General features: G+C 48.7%; 3 protein-coding genes across 3 annotated transcripts; 2 read left to right on the top strand and 1 right to left on the bottom strand.

Annotated features, from left to right (window-relative positions):
- Positions 1-3,260: 3,260 nt before the first annotated feature.
- FIESC28_03195 (uncharacterized protein) lies at positions 3,261-4,871 on the bottom strand (the record flags this gene model as incomplete). Its single annotated transcript, XM_031157344.1, has 6 exons — positions 3,261-3,374; positions 3,423-4,041; positions 4,092-4,247; positions 4,301-4,377; positions 4,433-4,619; positions 4,666-4,871. The coding sequence occupies 6 exons, from the start codon at positions 4,869-4,871 to the stop codon at positions 3,261-3,263; spliced, it is 1,359 nt and encodes a 452-aa protein (XP_031018673.1).
- Positions 4,872-6,195: 1,324 nt separating this feature from the next.
- On the top strand, positions 6,196-7,281 carry FIESC28_03194 (uncharacterized protein; the record flags this gene model as incomplete). The annotated part of the gene is made up of 1 exon (XM_031157343.1): positions 6,196-7,281. The coding sequence occupies one exon, from the start codon at positions 6,196-6,198 to the stop codon at positions 7,279-7,281; it is 1,086 nt and encodes a 361-aa protein (XP_031018672.1).
- A 7,995-nt stretch (positions 7,282-15,276) lies between these two features.
- FIESC28_03193 (uncharacterized protein) lies at positions 15,277-17,495 on the top strand (the record flags this gene model as incomplete). The annotated part of the gene is made up of 5 exons (XM_031157342.1): positions 15,277-15,411; positions 15,472-15,656; positions 15,713-15,953; positions 16,009-17,253; positions 17,310-17,495. The coding sequence occupies 5 exons, from the start codon at positions 15,277-15,279 to the stop codon at positions 17,493-17,495; spliced, it is 1,992 nt and encodes a 663-aa protein (XP_031018671.1).
- Positions 17,496-17,875: the final 380 nt, after the last annotated feature.

Genomic DNA, 17,875 nt, shown 5'->3' with positions numbered 1-17,875 from the left:
TACCAGATGTCCCCATACAAATGGATTTGGTGAAAAGTCGAAGTTGGCCTAAGAGCCCGTTCTGTTGTGCGGCCCACAGAGAGGTGAAAGCGCGAAGGGAACAGGGGAAGGTGCGACGATAGGGACATCCTCAAATTTCTCACCAGTTCCGTAGTATCATCGCCATGGCCGTTACTGCGATTCAAGGAAACACCGTTTCGCTCGTCGCTTTTCACAAGCTTCAATCACTCTTACTACCAGCCTTGCCGCCACTGTGAGGGTTGGGCCGAAAAGTCGCGAGCTTCTTATTCTTGTTAAGCTACCAGATTTGAACAACGATCAGGGTGACAGGCTGGCATGAGTATTTCTGGGTATTCCTAAGTCTATTGCTCCTCTGATACTAGAAGCGTCTGTAAGACTCCCTCATCCCAGAACTATCATCTATGGACTGATGCACAGGATCATAATCACTACCCTGCCGGACGGATAAACTGTCCGGAGTCGATCAACCTCTCAAGCATGGAGCTGTTTTCTCAACAAGTTATATGCCCGCTTATAACCCACGACAGCGCCAGGGTCTCGAGTATCAGGCTGGTTATAATTCTCAGTTCGATTCTAGCCAGAAATGACACAATCGGTCATGACCATAACCTTTCCACTATAACACTGTACCGAAAAGATCGTCGGCCTATTCCTATCACATCCTGGTCTTCAGAAGCGGTTGTGATGGTAATTTTCCACAGAACTGAGGAACCAGCTGGCCCTCAAGACCTGAGATATGGATCGATACGCTAACCAAATACCCAAGCTCAGGGGCTATGCTTTTGTGCCGCAGATTCGCTTCGAAAATGCGAACAAGAGGGATACGGCACTCACCCAGATCCATGTCCAAGACGTTTAGGATTTCCAACAATATTGTGGAACGAAGGGAGGGATACGACGCTTACTTAGATGTACGGCCAAGACGTTTAGGGTTTTAATAATATTTTAGAATAAATTGAGGACATAGAACTACGATTTGCAAGACTTTGAATGTCCCTTTGATCACGCCTCTGGAGATGAACCTTGCACTGAGCATCGCCATCGACCAGAGCTTGCGTCTAGCTAGCAATCCATGCGAGCTTCGGTTATACGCAACTGGCTTGTTTCCCTATCCAGGTGGGCGTTGCGGAGCTGGCGGGTGAAAGAAGTTGAATGTCTCGGGGCCCTCGGTGTTGTCAGGGGTATGCTCGGCTTTATGAGCGTCTTGGATTTCACCAGTGCCCTCAGTGTGTAGAGTAGCTTGTTGGTCTCTAATACTCTTAGCAACTGTGATAGTTAGCAATGTGCAGCGAAGGGTAGAGAACCGCGGTTGATTAACTGACTCTTGGTACGTCGGATGACGACTTGTTGTGTCGGGTTGGTTAAACGTTAAAGGGGGAAGAGGTTGCCTTGCGTATAGCTAGGTAGCTCTTTGTGTTTATTGTCGTTAGAGTTCAGTAGCTGATGTAACTTGCATACTACCAAAGGCTCTTGCTTATCATGAGACTCAGCCCGGAGGACGACCTGTCTAATGTTGGCACTGGTGCTACTGGAAAGCTATTGCTTGTTATAAGACTTAGCCTAGGGGCTGGAGGATGACCTGTCTGATGTTAGCACCAGTGGTACTAGCACGACTGACACAGAAGCGGATGTGGGACGCAGCCAGGCAAGTCTTTGCAAGATCGCACGCGGGCTTAGGAAATGTAGCCGAGAGCAAGCCGAATTTCACGTTTCCTTCGTCCTGCTCTATGGTTAGTAAGGGTGCTAGCTTGTACACGGCTTACATACGAAACCTGCTTCCTTTAGGATATTAGAAACCTCTTGGCTGATCCCGAATTTGTTTAGAGCCCGCAGTTTGCATGGCCCGGTTGGTGGCAACTTTGCGACGAACAATATCAATCATTCTGGTAACCTGGGCATCTCGAAGTGCCCGCGAGATATTGGTCACGGCGAGTCGCTTTGCAGCCTTCTCAGCGTTTCATCATCCACGTTGATGAAGTTCCATGCTTTTAGGGATGGCGGGAAGTTCTCCCGGACGATCTTTACTCTCGTTCCAGGGCACTTTCGATCTTGTCTCGAATTGCTTTGCATGTCGTGGGAATACAAGGTGGTTCAAAAAACTTGATGTTTGTTGAGTGGTTTCCTTCCGCGAGGCTGTTGAAAGGATGGTCGCAGAGCCTCCTTGGACGTGTGTATTGGTAGGAGCCGGTTGGTTGACACTATACAAACTCGGATGTACACATGAGAGCCCCGTTTTGGAGATTTGTATGTAAGTAAAACCCGACCTCGGTCCATGACATTCACCATTGACACCGACGGTAAGTCAGGCTAGTGAATTGTGCTCCTGCAGGTGACGGCTGTGTTCTTGATGTGTCGTATGCGGAATATATCGAGACCCCCCAAATTCGACTCAAGATCCGGCTCTGCTTAGAGACATCTCCAAGCATATCTCCTTATCACATATGAACGTGCAATTAGCACCGTTCGGCTTTCCCACGGGGGTGGATCGTAGATCGTATATCGTCTTGGGTGTTTGTTTCGTGGAATTCGAGATGGTGAACTTGGCTCAAACTTGGCAGGGGGGAAATAAAAGTTGGCCAAGCTGTGGGTCGTAACCGTGAACAGTTCATCTTATATCAATCTCGAGTGTATGTATGATGCCTGCATGACATGAGATCAGTAGCAGATACGAAGCTCATTGGAACACACCCACACGTGCAGTAACAAACGTCAGAAGTTGTGGAGCCACCACGAAGGTTTATTACTGCTCCTTAAGCCACCAGGCCGCTGGGCGTATGTAATCGATTTATGGGATTGGCACTTTTGAAACGTACCTATTATATGTAGGTTACCTAGCAGGTGGGCAACAGCAGAATTGTCTTCTAAGTCTTAGGCTACCACAATAAAGTAACCTAACTGCTAGTCTAAGCTGGCATAAACTGGCCAAAGTATTTCATCTTATGTTTAGTACCTATGATAGTCGACCCTTCTGGCACCCTGCGGTTTACTTAGTGTTAGTTCAAACGCCACAAAGACGATTATACTTTATTGAGTTTCGACGCTAGAAGAGAAGGAAGATATCACATCTCTCGCACCATACATGTCATGTATAACATTGAGCACACAGTTTTATAATGTATCGACCAATGGTTAAGGAAATACTGATAATTGAAACACTAAGCTAAGCTCGCGTAATGCGCTACTCGTCCTATCACTAATCGTACACTAGGTATTAATCGAGATTAAACAACTAAGACATCTTAGTCCATAAGGCCCTTCTTGCCATCACCATCGGCGTCCTTGAGGGGGTTGAGACGGTCAAGCAGGGAAGGCTTTCGCTGCTCGGTCATTCCAACGCCAGAGTCGGCGCGGCCCTGTGAACTGTTAGAACATATGTTTCATTGAAGATGATATAAACTTACGTGAGAAGAGTTGCTCTTAAGAGGATCGTTGTGAAGACCACCGGTCTTCATGGAGTCGTACTCGCCGCCAGAGTGAGGCTTGTTAAGGCCGGCAGTGTTGGGGTTTCCGATGCTACCGCGGTTGGCACCCATGGTGCTGGTGTTACCCATAGCTCCAGTGGATCCCATACCAGAACCAACACCGGAAGTGCCGGGAATACCCTCGTTGGTAGCTCCGAGACCACGGTTGCCCTCCATGTTAGTGGGAGCAGCTGCAGCACCCTCACGGTTCTGATGGTGGTGATGGGCGGCGCCAGCAGCGGCTGCGGCTGCACCAGCTCCGACGCCAGTGCCGACTCCAGAGCTACCAAGTCCTCGGGACTTGGAAGACTTGGTCTTGCCCAAGCCGCGGGACTCCTCATCGCTGGAGCTCATGGAGCTGCTGCTAGAGTTGGATCCACGGCGATCCTTATGGCCGATGCCGTGGCGGTGCTTGCGAGAAGCTGCAGTAGCGCCGGCGCCAGCCATTCCACCAGCGGCGAGACCCTCGCCGGTGTGGCCAATACCGCGGCCCTCACCATAGTTGTCACCGTGGCCGTGAATATGCATGCCCTTGTCACCTTCAAGCTGTTCATTTTGCCTGCACTTCGTTAGTCCATGGTGTAGCAAAGGGTTTGTCAAACTACGAACAACTCTCGACGGTACGGTTTGGGGCACCCTTCGAACTCAGTAAGCTTTTGAGCAGCTTTCTCAGCCAAACCACCGCGTTCGGAGGTGAACTCGTTCAGAGTCTTTACGGGGAGGGTTGAAGTCCCGTGGTGGACGCTGGCCGCATGGTGTGTCTCGCTGTGACATAGTTAGAATCAGATACAGGATGGCATTCATGTTGATTGACTTACTGAATCGGAATCGTAGTATGAACCACATGAGGTTGAACAGTCTCCTTCTGGATTACTGGCTGGACATGTTCATGCACCTTGATATCATGTTAGGATGAGGCTTGACTGCTGGGAGGTTTAGGTTCCACGTACATGGTGATGAATGCGCTCACCAGTGACGGTAGGAGCGGTCTCAGTAGAATGTGTGGTGCTGTGTGTCTCAGTGGTGTCTCTGTACTTGGCAGCTTCTCGGTCCAGAGTAGCCCGAGTCTGTTGCTCGTCTTCATGGTGAAATTCCTTGTGTTGGACCGGGACCATATTGTGATGGTGCTGCTCGGGACTGAGTTCGTTAGCGTATTCATTAGACTGGGGAATATTTCACTTACAGTGTCTCCTTGTGAGCGATAGGTTGAATGGTGGTATGATGATGATCTTGGTGAACCTCCTTATCGAGAGCGGTAGTCACCGACTCGTGCTGATGTGGGAGCACTCTCTCTTGAGTTACTGCTCCTCGAACGTCCTCATCGACGGTGGTCTTGTGCTTTCCATCGTTGGAAAGGAAGCTAGAAACGGCAGACTTTGCTTTCTCCATTTTGGTTGATTTGGTTGTTGGTTATGAGGTTATGAGAATTCGGTATTTTGGTAATAATGGTTGCTTTGCTGTTGTAATGTGGCTGATGTGATGATGATGAGAATGAAGCTGCTTAGGTTGAGATGTGCTTAAGCTTATATACTTGAAGATAGCACAGGTCGTCGTGGGTGCCCAACGTATCATTAGCCGCCTCTTCATCACGGGAAGTATCATGAACGTCATATCATTCGAGCTCCGGATCTGACTCTGGAGAGTCTCAGGCAACGGTGAGTTCAAGGGAGCTCCAGCTTCTGGTGTGTGGGCCGTGTCACCGTGTTAGAGCTGTCATGATGATGATGTTGAGCTCCAAGCCCTCCATGTCATCCCGCGATCTTCATTCGGCAAGCATCTTGATCGTGCCCCCCGCTCAAGGTAAACTGCATTGCATCTGCAGCTGAATCTGGACTGAGGACAGTGCACACGTCAAGTCGACCCTAACGCCCAACCCCTGGAGTGGTGTGACCTCAGTAGCATGCCCCAAAGCCTACGCTCGCAGGCAGAGAACAACAACAAGCAATCAGCTTCCGTCCACCTCAGCTGAAACCAGGGATTGTCAACGTCACGATCTCTGGTTGCGGAGGAACAGGTGCTCCGGAGAGACACAAGCCCTGTCTCATCCACCCAGGTTGGCGGGTCGTGCATATCCCATAGACCACGTAGAGAAGTTGATCCGCAACCGGTGTTCGTTTCTGGCGATGCCCTCGTCGCGACGTCTCCGTTCGCAAATAAGACGCCATGGACAAACAGGAAGTGATGAGCAGGTGCCAGGTTCTGGCCAAGAGGCTTATAGAGCTAGTTCTCAGATTAGCATAGCTAAGCATCCACTAGCGTGCTATAGCTCCGATGAAGGGCGTCATCGAGCTTCGGAGACGCAAAGTTCCACACTGATCCTCGCCGTCGATCCCGGCGAGACGATCTAGACCGTAGACCTCAATTGATCAATGGGAAGTAGGGGGTGAGTGATGTAAATATGCGTTGTATGATGACATGGAGTTTCTCTTGGTCGAATAGAGTTGAGCCGAATTGAGTTGGGCCATGATCTGATGGATGGCCTCAGAAGGAATTCTCCGAATCTGAGACATGAGCTCAAATCAACAGACGCAATCGTCTCTTGCGTGGCAAACTCATCATATGTACAGTAGAGACTGAGTTGTTTTCGTAATATCACTAATACACAAAACAATCTCCCTCATCACGATCGCTCCTTCCCTTTCCTTGTTTTCTGCCTGCTCCTTCTGCCTTTCCCGATTATCGTCGAGCTCCTTCCGGGTACACACCGCCTCACATGGGTCTCAAAGATGCCATCAAGAAGCGAGCTTCACGTCTGTTCCACAGAGATGGTGCAGGAAAGACATCTGAGAGTCCCAACGCGGAGCCGTCAAGCAACAGAAACAGTTTGAATGCTTCAGACAGAAAGTCCCAGTCGCGCCATCGCAAGTCACTGAGTCTCTTGAGCAGAACTTCAAGGTCTGAACACAAAGTTGACCATGAAGCTCCTCAATTGAAACCCGCCAGTGCTCCTCAAAACACAAACGGCTTCCTAGCTCATCCGGCAGTTCAGCCGTTAGAGGCGGATCTGACCCCCAAAACCCCAAGACTGGAACGCCAACGGCCTGGTATCCAATTAGAAGATGCCGGTGAGGCACATACTGATGGAAATGCCGGCGGCAACGAGTACTTCGATGCTTCATCAGACCGGGCAGCTCGACAAGATACCACTGGGGTAGAGAATGCGAACCATCAAAAGGCGAGGCCAGCTAATTCGCCTGATGCAGAGGACCTCGAAAGAAGGCTGTCCCGTCTAGCTGTTTCTCAACAGGAATCGGAGCTTCCTGAAATAGAGGTCGACCCTTTGACTCCATTTGATCACTTCGAAGAGACCCATTATGACCAGGCGAAGCTCTCGCGACTAGCAATTGGGCAAGAAGGTCCCGAAAAGCCAGCAACACACATCAATCCCATATCTCAAGAGTCTGATGTCAATTTGGAGTCGAATACTAGCCAGGAGGGCAACATCAAGCATAACTTGGAAGCTATTCACCCACGAGACGCCGAGTTCGACCGCATCAATAAGGAAGTCCAGGCTGGCACAGAAGGTGGATCCAACTTTCATCTCCAGAACAGCCTTGACTTCGACAGGACAGTTCACACAGACCGAGACCCGGTTGTCCATGAGAATGTCCGTCCTCATGTACACGAAATCCGCCAAGTGCATAGAACACTGTCTACCCATATACACGAGCATGTGAATCTGATTCAGCCAATTAAGGATCCTAACCCTACAATACTCCCAGAGCAACACTGGCTGCAAGATGATAAGACCGGCGAAATTTACAGAATCCCCGATGAGCTGGGAAAGCAACTGATGTAGATTGTATATACTATGGCGTTGTTGTTTATCTGATAGGCTTTGGAAGCGCGAGCGAGGAGTATAAAGTACATGACATTTCAACCATAATAAATCACCGATTCCACTTGTCGGTTGCTCTGTGTGACCTGACATGAGTCATCTCGTGCTTTCCGGGGCCGTTTCGTCTGATACTCTGAGACCTGTCTTGGGAAGCAATTATCAGCGGCACATGCGTGCCAGTCGTTTGAAGCCCTTTGCTTGCTGCCTTCAATGCGATTCTTGGTAGGTAAACACCAGATACGGCGACAAGGGTCCAGGTACGTCAATCTCGCATATGTAGGGTAGACTTGTCGAGAGGTTAGTTCAATTCTCAAGCCAGAGAGCAGCCGACAATTGATATTAGGTATTTCTTATGGTTAAAACGTTAAACACGTTATGCTCATTGCTCTCGCTTGCAAAGCCTCGTCGGCATGAGGGAAGTCTCCGGGCGGGATGACGGGTCAGTTGTTTTGGGCAGAGTTATCTTTATGCTTTCTAGGTAGTGTTTTTTTTTTTTGGGACCTCAAGTGTGGCTTGGTTTACGGGCTAGATGGTGGAGGTTTGTGTCTCGGAGTTGGTGGTTATAAAACTACCAAAGATTCCCTGTGCCTGCTGGCTCTGCCTTTATTTGTGTTGTCACTGCGGGTGATCCTTAAAAGAGCAGCTCGAATGAGATGACGTTCGTGATATTTCCCGTAATGAAGAGGCGGCTAAGAGGCACATATTCAGCCGCATTCCATGATGTTCCAATTTCTCTACTTAATGCCTATTTAGCAGCCTCATCCTTGGTCTCGACCCAGGCTATGTTGGTCTTTCCCTTCAAAGCTTGGAACTTCCCTTCTGAGTTGCGGCCCGGAAGGCGACTTCGATCTCGGTAGAAGTATCTTCCATTTGAGTTTCTTGTTGGTTGGAGTCAATCTACATATGGCTTGATACGTCCTGCTTCGCCTGATCAGAGGATTCCATTTGTAGAAATCTGAGAGACGAGATACCTGGCGGGTTTAGCGATAGGGGGTATTTGGGTTAATCATTGTCTTCCCTTGGGAACGAGAGAAACATATAGTAGTCATTCCGCCGTTCGTTGGAAAGATATTGTCATGGTACACTACCTGACCTCCCATTTGTCGCTGAATGGCCCAAATCATTGTTTATCTCCTGAAATAAACTTGAGAAATCATCAAACTGGTACCAGAAGACATCTCTCAAAATAATTTACGGGAACTAAATGGTCCACAACATGACATGTCTCGTAGCCCCTATTTGACAACCCCCTGAATGGGATCAGCTAGGCACATAGCTTCTGTCTTTCTCTTTTTTTGGTCCCTTCACCATATTCCAACGCCAAGGGTACATGATCAGCCGTAAGACCTATTGACTGACGTATTGAGGCTCTTGTGACAGGATTGAAGTTATTGAGGGGGATCGGCACCCCTTAAACATGACTGCAGTGTCCCCTTAGTGAGAAGGGCTTCGGTTGTTGGAGTGATTATTGTGTGTAATAGATGGCTTACGACCGGTTTGTAGTAAATATCGATGGAAGGAAGAGAAAAAGGTTGAAAGGAGAAAGTCAGGCAGACCATTTTGTAATCAGCCTAACCTTTATTATGCTGCCTAGGGCAGGGCAAGAGTCGGTGCGGGAAACCATATGCTTTGTTATTTATTGACACGACAGGCCATAGGTTTATGATGTCTAAGAACCTAGGATTTTTCAACAATAACAGCCACACCCCCTTTGGTGCAGTGGTTAGCACGCTCCATTCATCCGGCGTCATCTTGGCCCGGTGCTACTATCTTCTGAATATGGGATGGATCATGGAGAGCCCCGGGTTCAAACCCCGGAAGGGGGGTCATTATCTTTTTCTCTTTTTATCCCTTTGACATATCTCAATGTTACGCGAGTGCGGCTCCGCCAGTACGTTGGTTGACAGTGCATGGCAAGCTGGCTAGTGCTATTTGCAAATGTGCATACATATACACATAGTTTGAATCTTTCTTTTAATACCGTGCTTACCTACGATGTGCATCTCGTTCGTTTCCACTTTCAACCTAAAGACCAAGATGAATGATGAATAAAGGGGGGACGGTTGCAAGAATGCAACGACCATCTCAGAACTGGTGACATATGACTACTATCTAATCTCGATTTTAATAATAATATGCCCGTAGATATTAAGAACGATTACTCAATAAATAACACTTTGAAATAAACAGATGCTGTTTCTAAGCTTTGCTGTGTGTGTGACAGCACCCTTCACAGCTACCTGTGATCTGCAGTTGCTATAACCGAGTTCCTCTACATGACTTACCGGACAAACAACTGCACGTATCTAGTCACAACTGAGAGTGCACTTGCAAGGTTGACCGTAAAGTCTTGTTGAGTACGCCTTTGCAGACATCTTCAGATGTGTTACCATTGATCCCTTAATAGTAGGAGTGGCCGCAAATGCAATCTGCTTCTTTGAAAAAGCACTACGTTAAGGTCTATGGGCGGATACGCCGTCAATGCCATCCATGCCAAGATAAAGATATTGATAGCAGTGACTTTATGGCTTATTTTCCTCTGCATGGATAACTGACTTCCATCCCTGCTTCCAATATATCTAACCTTGACCGATACTCTATCGTTTGGCTAGAGTCAAGAGTTTCTTAATTCTGCGAGTCGACATTTTTCTGTTTAAACATTGAGAGTACGATGTATCGTCAGCCTGGATGTCGTTGATTTAAGATATTATTAGACCGATCATGGTGGGTCCTGATGACACGCAAGGATACCCATACAGATAGTTTCGCCAAGTAACTGGGGTCCCTATAGCATCCGCCTCGTCTGTAATCAGGAATCTTCACCGTCTCCGGATCTTGTGGTATAATCAAATCGCTGGGTCGCATACAAAGAGCCTACGAGCGAACAGTTAATAGAGGGAGGATACTATACCAAAGGGGTCACATCCAATACCATACGCAAAGGACTACTGCAGCCACCGTTATGACGACTTGTATCTCAGCATAATAAGCTAAGGTGATTCTAATACACTTCTTAACCTCCCAATGGACCCTGGCAAGATATGCAACTCGGGTTTATAGATGAGGCTTATTGTATGAACATTACTATCACTCAAGCACAAGCCGAGGTAATTCTAATACACTTCTCAACCTCCCAATGGACCCCGGCAAGATATGCGCCTTTCTAGACGGTCTCTATCATTTTCTTGACCTGAAGGATGAGAACGTTATCAAACAAGCCATGTACAACTTGCTCGAAGCGAAGCGTCTCCCAACCCCGCCCGCAATAAGCGCGCCCAGCCTATGACTAAGGAACCCCTCCTCCCCCCCTAGAAGCATCGTGCGGCGACTGAACCAGAGCGTACCGACACCTCTACCGATTCCACAGTGGCGGCAAAAGTCAAGGCAGAAGGCTCCCGCGGTGATGTGACAGCCACTTCTACCGATAGCTTGTGGGTAGCAAGTCGACAATATGCCCAAGGATATCGTTAAGGTCAACCTCAGGACCGCCGGGACCGCCGCGGGACTTTCCCGAACAGCTGAATGATTCTGTGTATTAGTCCATTTGGCAACGATGGGGGTGCTACTCGGGGGCTGCAGAAGAGTCAGAAGTTAAGTTCTAGGAAGTCACACAAACCTACGAAATTCTCAGCGATGAGCAGAAGCGCGAGATGTACGTTGATGATGTTTAGTCTTGTACGAAGGAGTGTTGAGTGAATATCCAGGCAATGGGCTGTGTAGCGAAGGCTCTGTCGAAAAATACAATTAACAGGTAAGTTACTATCTGCTCAAGGAAAAGGTCAACCTTCTGATACTTCTATAATAGCGGACCGCCTCTTTGTGTTGCCCCCCGCCAGCCCAAAAGGTGCCAATTCAGTTGTGTTTAAGCCACCACACTAAGCGACGACAACTCATCCTCCTGAAGCAGGGCTCAGGACCTTTCGCTGATTCATAAGGGCGACCTCGACAGAGGCGTGCACTAGGTTTATTGGAGTTCCCAAGATTCTATATCAGTGGCTTCCTTGCACCTTGTCTACAGTCAAGAAAGTATTGTTGACCTCAGTAAAATGAACCTATGCTTCTCGGTCTTGGGGGGATAGTGAACATGATGCCACCTACGGGAGCAAACGGGTTTATTGCCTTGATGTATAGATAGGCCTGTAGAAGTGTCTTCCCCCAACGCCTTCCGAACAAAGAACAAACCTGACAAGAGCGACTCGGCTCCTCACCTCTTCAATCGCCAGGCAAGAACCAAACACGGACCAAACTCAATTATCATCTCCACCATGGCCTCCGGGTTACCGTTGAATTCGAGAGGAAGAAAACCCCTACGGGCGCAGGCAGACAAAGAGTCATCCAAGTGGGAGTGAGCTGTCGGTAAGTGACGTGGATAAGAAGGTGTGTGGATGTTTCTGCAGCCGCCAGTTGGATACAAGTACATCGTACGCCGATTCGTGTTGAGGGATAGTAGAAGAATAGTCGTGTTCTAACTGTGTGATCATCGCATTCGAAATGTTTGAAATCATGTTCAAGTTATGCTTTAACTGGCCTCTAGTTGATACTTAATCAATCTTTAACTCTCACTATTCGTCAGGGAGAGAAGAGCATTCAGCGCCTGAAAGCGTACCTTGATACCGTCGTCCGCATTGACGAGGACGCCAACTGCGACGTTCTGGCGAGGCATAGGTGGAAGCAGTGGCGATTAAGACGGCGGCCGTGTTGGTCATTTCAGGATCGATGTTGAGAATCGAGAGAAGCTCGAGATATTTTGTAAATTTTGGTTTGGAGTGGGATCGACTCTGATTTCAGTTCGAGGTTGGGGCCACCAGCCACTAGATAACATGATCGACTTCACCTTGGCACATCACAATCACGCCAGTGCATTCTCATCTTCACCAAAAGCAAGCAATGCATAATCTTTCTTGCAGCTCGTCTGACCAACGCCGAAGCCCAGTCAGCGTCCTCACAACACAAGACTACCACCATAACAGCCCGAGTATACCGCAAAGACTGAATTAATGATCACGATTACCATCGCTCTTAGGCTTTCAAAGTGCCCGTGATAGCAAGGGTGTCAAGTTAAATGATGCACCAGCAAACAAGTCCTGCGAATCTTCCAAATTCAAGATCATCCTTTCGGACAGATACCTCGGGGGTAGCCAACGTCACTAGCCAATTCTACCTACATACTTAGCGGACTTAGTACCTAAGTAATCGAATACAATGAGATGTGGACAGGAAGAAATCGTTCTTGAGTGTTTCGTCGTTTCTCGCCTGCGTCCGTTTTGAGGACGTTCTGCTTTCTTTGCTCTTCGCCGCCGTCGCACTTTTCTCTCGCTTTTGACCCTTCCCCTGTTTTTCAGGCTTCCCGAAGTTCGGTCAACGGCATCCTCGTGGCTCGGTCTTGTTCGTTCTGTCCACTCCAGTGGCAGTCAGCCTCGTTCGTTAAGGTCGTCTCAATCATTCAGCTCTCGCCCCCCTCCTCTACCTTACCTTCATCCTCCATCGACAACGGCTACCACCGATATGGGTCACTCAGACAGCACCAACGCCATCCTTGCCGACTTGAGGTTACATCAATCCCTACTCCAGGTGGTGCTCCTACTCCAGCCAGACCACAAGCTGCTTCTGCTTACTTCCTCTGAGTATGACTATCCAGACCTACTTATACTTATCTAACATTATCCCAGGTTTAAACCTCCCGGCACCCAACCATCCAGTACGGTCTCCTAGTACTATAGGCAAAGGCTCTGTCGAGCGAAAGGCTGCACCGGTCCTTCCAGACGTGTCTGGTTCTCTTCCTGTCAACCCCAAGAAACAACGCCTCAATGGACTGGACGACGACGATGTTGACAGTAATGATGATGAGCTAGCAGGCCATGAAAGTCTGTCAAACCTCCATCCTTCTCTTTTCGTACAAGGCAAAATCAAGGAACTACCCTCTCGTCAGGGTGTCAGAACAATTGGCCGCCGAGAGTATAAGAGACGAGGTAATTTGGTCATCTCATGCAAGCTTAGGCTAACAATTAGGTTACTTTACTCATATAGCTGAAGCCTTAGACAATTCTTCTGACATCCACCTGCCTCTAAGGAAGTCTGCAGCTGGCTCGCCTCCAGCGGCTCTTCGGGGTCCCTTACCAGTTACCACACCGCTGACATATATATCTGGTCCACCTCTAATCAACCAAATGTATACAGTCTGACAGAGAATGAAGTCATTGGGCGATCTCATACAGTTTGCTGACATTGTCGGCCTAGGTATTGGGATAATTGAATACGCTTCCAAAGGTGGTAAATTATAAGACGGTTGACTGTGGGCTCTCTGATGATATTCACTAACTTGAGGGCTCATGGATATTGCATGCCTCTTTTCACTTGTTAAGACAGCCAGTAGCATACATGTAACTTGCTTAGGTACAATAAGAGTATCAAACGGAGGGCGACTGGACTCGGTACTTATGGTCCCTAGGAGTAACGTGTCCCTGTGTGGCCTTGAGATCTTGCTAAGCCGCTTCGGGACCCAGGCTCAATCAAGTCCAGTCTAAGTACAGACCATTAAGAGAGGCGTCAGAGGAAGGTACTTTAAATACATACATTGTTCTCTTGGACAGGGAGGTAGGTAGCTTCAATTTGCAACGGGGAAGTTGAGACGGGTCCAAAACATGTACTTTTCGACCAAGTCCGGATTAGCCTGAATTTTAGCAGATATTCAACAGGAAACAGTATAACGAATTGAAGTCCAAAGGCATTCTGAATTAAGTACTTTGCTCACGTCACCAGTGTCACTAAGTTTTGCCTACATTTTGGGATGAGATTAGCCCATCGAGATCAAGATTAAACACACTGCCAGGAATATCAACATAGATCTATAGAAATGAAATGTTGAAGAACAAATAATGGCCCCAGGTCACCTGCGAACTCGATCACTGCCTCTTGGAATAGATAGCAAGTGTACCTTCATTGTTGTTTTGATTTGGTGTAGGGTGGCTAAAGTGGATATAATTTAGGAACAACCAATCATGGTACAAGGAATCTCCATTCAGGACAGATACCAATCATGAAACACAACCTTCTATACACAAGTCATTCATTGGGACGCATGACAACCATATTGTATCAGAGGCTTTAGAGCTTCCGCTTGAGCATGTAATATACGATATTAAGGGATATGAGGATCCTCTATCCCCCTCACCAAAAAGGACACCTTCGGTAGCTAGGCTCCGAAGTGACCCACTGAGGGATGGACGGTGGGAATATTCTCGAATCTGGAGATAAAAAAAGAGGCCAAGTTTCCTTTATTCGCAGTGAATAGCTTTGATGGAATACAGGGTTGCATCAGAAAGTTTTTCAATTAAAACAAGCACAAGCTGACGTGAGTCACTCACTATCTATAGAACTCGGTAGAAATGATCCATTCTTGATCCTTCGTATCTTCCAACCGCTTCTTTCATTCTGTATCAAGGTGGCGGTACTTCTACGCAGTGGCCCCCCTGTGATTGAGGCGTTCACGGCTCACTATTCTAGCGCGCCAGGGGCTGAACAGCCTTGTCTTACAAACACTGTCTTCAAGTCTGTGAACAAGTATCGCATCAAATAATTCGTGGGAATCGTAACCTAGAAAAGGCGGCATGTACAGTGCCGAAGCCCCATACAAAAGCGCTGCACCCCTGTCACGTGGGGCTGCGAATGATGTGAAATCTGGCCTCTTGTGCCATCTGGACACCTTAACTTTTTTTTGGAGACAGCCCGCCTTAGCCCAGAGAACACCTTACTTAATAAGTTGTCAGCCTTTCCTCTTCTCAAATCCGCTTCTTCCAACATTCAAAGATACCCCTTCTTCCCAAACAACAATTTGTGTGCAAGGCAAAACTGAAAAGCCTTTGCTTGACGATTGATTGATTTGCTTTTCTTTTCTTTTTCCATAACAAGTCTTGTTGCACTTCAATCAAGCAAAGCAACTACACCATAGAGCTCATCATGGCTCGTTCAAGGAGCTCAATGGCCCTTGGCCTGGGACTCCTTTGTTGGATCGCCCTCCTCTTCTCTCCTCTGGCTTTCGTTCAGACCGTTCAGGCTGACGAGGTCGACAACTATGGCACCGTCATCGGTATTGTACGTTCTCCTCGCATTCCCATCATGACAAGACATGACCCCGCTAACTGACTCGTCCAGGATTTGGGAACTACTTACAGCTGTGTCGGTGTGATGCAGAAGGGCAAGGTCGAGATCCTCGTCAACGATCAGGGTAACCGAATTACTCCTTCCTACGTCGCCTTCACCGAGGATGAGCGTCTGGTCGGAGACGCCGCCAAGAACCAGGCCGCCGCCAACCCCACCAACACCATCTACGATATCAAGTACGCACTCCCCAATATCGTTGCAAACCTCAACAATTGCTAACAGCTATCTTCAGGCGTCTCATTGGTCGCAAGTACTCCGAGAAGACTCTCCAGGGTGATATCAAGCACTTCCCTTTCAAGGTCGTCAACCGTGATGACCGTCCCGTCGTCCAGGTTGAGGTCGATGGCGCCAAGAAGCAGTTCACTCCTGAGGAGATTTCTGCTATGGTTCTCGGAAAGATGAAGGAGGTCGCTGAGGGCTACCTCGGTAAGAAGGTCACCCACGCCGTTGTTACCGTCCCCGCCTACTTCAACGTAAGTTCCAACAGCTCAGCAATGCCAATAAACCAGCCAGCTAACCTCCCCGCAGGACAACCAGCGACAGGCCACCAAGGACGCCGGTGTCATTGCCGGTCTCAACGTCCTCCGTATCGTCAACGAGCCCACCGCCGCCGCTATCGCCTACGGTCTTGACAAGACCGATGGTGAGCGCCAGATCATTGTCTACGATCTTGGTGGTGGTACTTTCGATGTCTCTCTCCTCTCCATTGACGACGGTATCTTCGAGGTTCTCGCTACCGCTGGTGACACCCACCTTGGTGGTGAGGATTTCGACCAGCGTGTCATCAACTACTTCGCCAAGCAGTACAACCAGAAGAACAACGTCGACATCACCAAGGACCTCAAGGCCATGGGTAAGCTCAAGCGTGAGGCCGAGAAGGCCAAGCGTACTCTGTCTTCTCAGAAGAGCACCCGTATCGAGATTGAGGCTTTCCACGCTGGCAAGGATTTCTCCGAGACCCTTACCCAGGCTAAGTTCGAGGAGCTCAACATTGACCTCTTCAAGAAGACCATGAAGCCTGTTGAGCAGGTTCTCAAGGACGCCAAGATGAAGAAGTCCGACGTTGACGACATTGTTCTCGTCGGTGGTTCCACCCGTATCCCCAAGGTTCAGCAGCTCATTGAGGACTTCTTCAACAAGAAGGCTTCCAAGGGTATCAACCCCGATGAGGCTGTCGCTTTCGGTGCCGCTGTTCAGGCTGGTGTTCTTTCCGGTGAGGAGGGTACTTCCGGTGTCGTCCTCATGGATGTCAACCCTCTTACCCTCGGTATCGAGACCACTGGTGGAGTCATGACCAAGCTGATTCCCCGTAACACCGCTATCCCTACCCGCAAGAGCCAGATCTTCTCCACCGCTGCCGACAACCAGCCCGTGGTTCTCATCCAGGTTTTCGAGGGTGAGCGATCTCTGACCAAGGACAACAACATCCTCGGAAAGTTCGAGCTTACCGGCATTCCCCCTGCCCCCCGTGGTGTCCCTCAGATTGAGGTCTCTTTCGAGCTCGACGCCAACGGTATCCTCAAGGTCTCTGCCCACGACAAGGGCACCGGCAAGCAGGAGTCCATCACCATCACCAACGACAAGGGCCGTCTCACTCCTGAGGAGATCGAGCGCATGGTCGCTGAGGCTGAGAAGTACGCCGAGGAGGACAAGGCTACCCGTGAGCGCATTGAGGCCCGAAACGGCCTTGAGAACTACGCTTTCTCTCTCAAGAACCAGGTCAACGACGAGGAGGGTCTCGGTGGCAAGATCGACGAGGAGGAGAAGGAGACTGTAAGTTTACCCATCATTGACAACATGACCAAAGAAAACATACTAACATATTCCAGATCCTCGACGCTGTCAAGGAGACCAACGAGTGGCTCGAGGAGCACGGCGCTGACGCCACCGCCGAGGACTTCGAGGAGCAGAAGGAGAAGCTGTCCAACGTCGCTTACCCCATCACCTCCAAGATGTACCAGGGTGCTGGCGGCGCCGGTGGCGAGCAGGATGACAACATCCACGATGAGCTGTAAACGCATAGAATTCATGTTTGAGAAAAGAGCATAAATGAAGTTTCTTCGGTGTTTGGTTGGAGACTCAAACGCGCAGTATGTAAAGTAGATAGCGCAATCTCATGATGATTTTCAGCCAACACTATATCAACATTGTCTTTACTTTATTCGCATGTGACATACACCTATCTTCATTTGCTGGTTCTGCCTGCTACTAGCTAACTGTAAAAGCTCCTGACCGTAGTCACCATGACGTGATATCTCCCTCTTCTCAACATACTTGACTGCCTACGTAGTATTGTCCTTGTGGAGCTGCATAAGAGACATGGCGGGTAGACAGCCTTTGTATTTACCAAGAGCTACTAAGTTGTGTGGGAATTTACAATAGTTTTTCACAACTT

The sequence above is a fragment of the Fusarium coffeatum genome, assembly GCF_003316985.1.
Source record: "Fusarium coffeatum strain FIESC_28 chromosome Unknown BRIP53273_contig_67, whole genome shotgun sequence".
NCBI lineage: Eukaryota > Fungi > Ascomycota > Sordariomycetes > Hypocreales > Nectriaceae > Fusarium > Fusarium coffeatum.
Note: the sequence above shows the minus strand (reverse complement) of the source record. Positions and strands in the feature narration are given on the sequence as shown.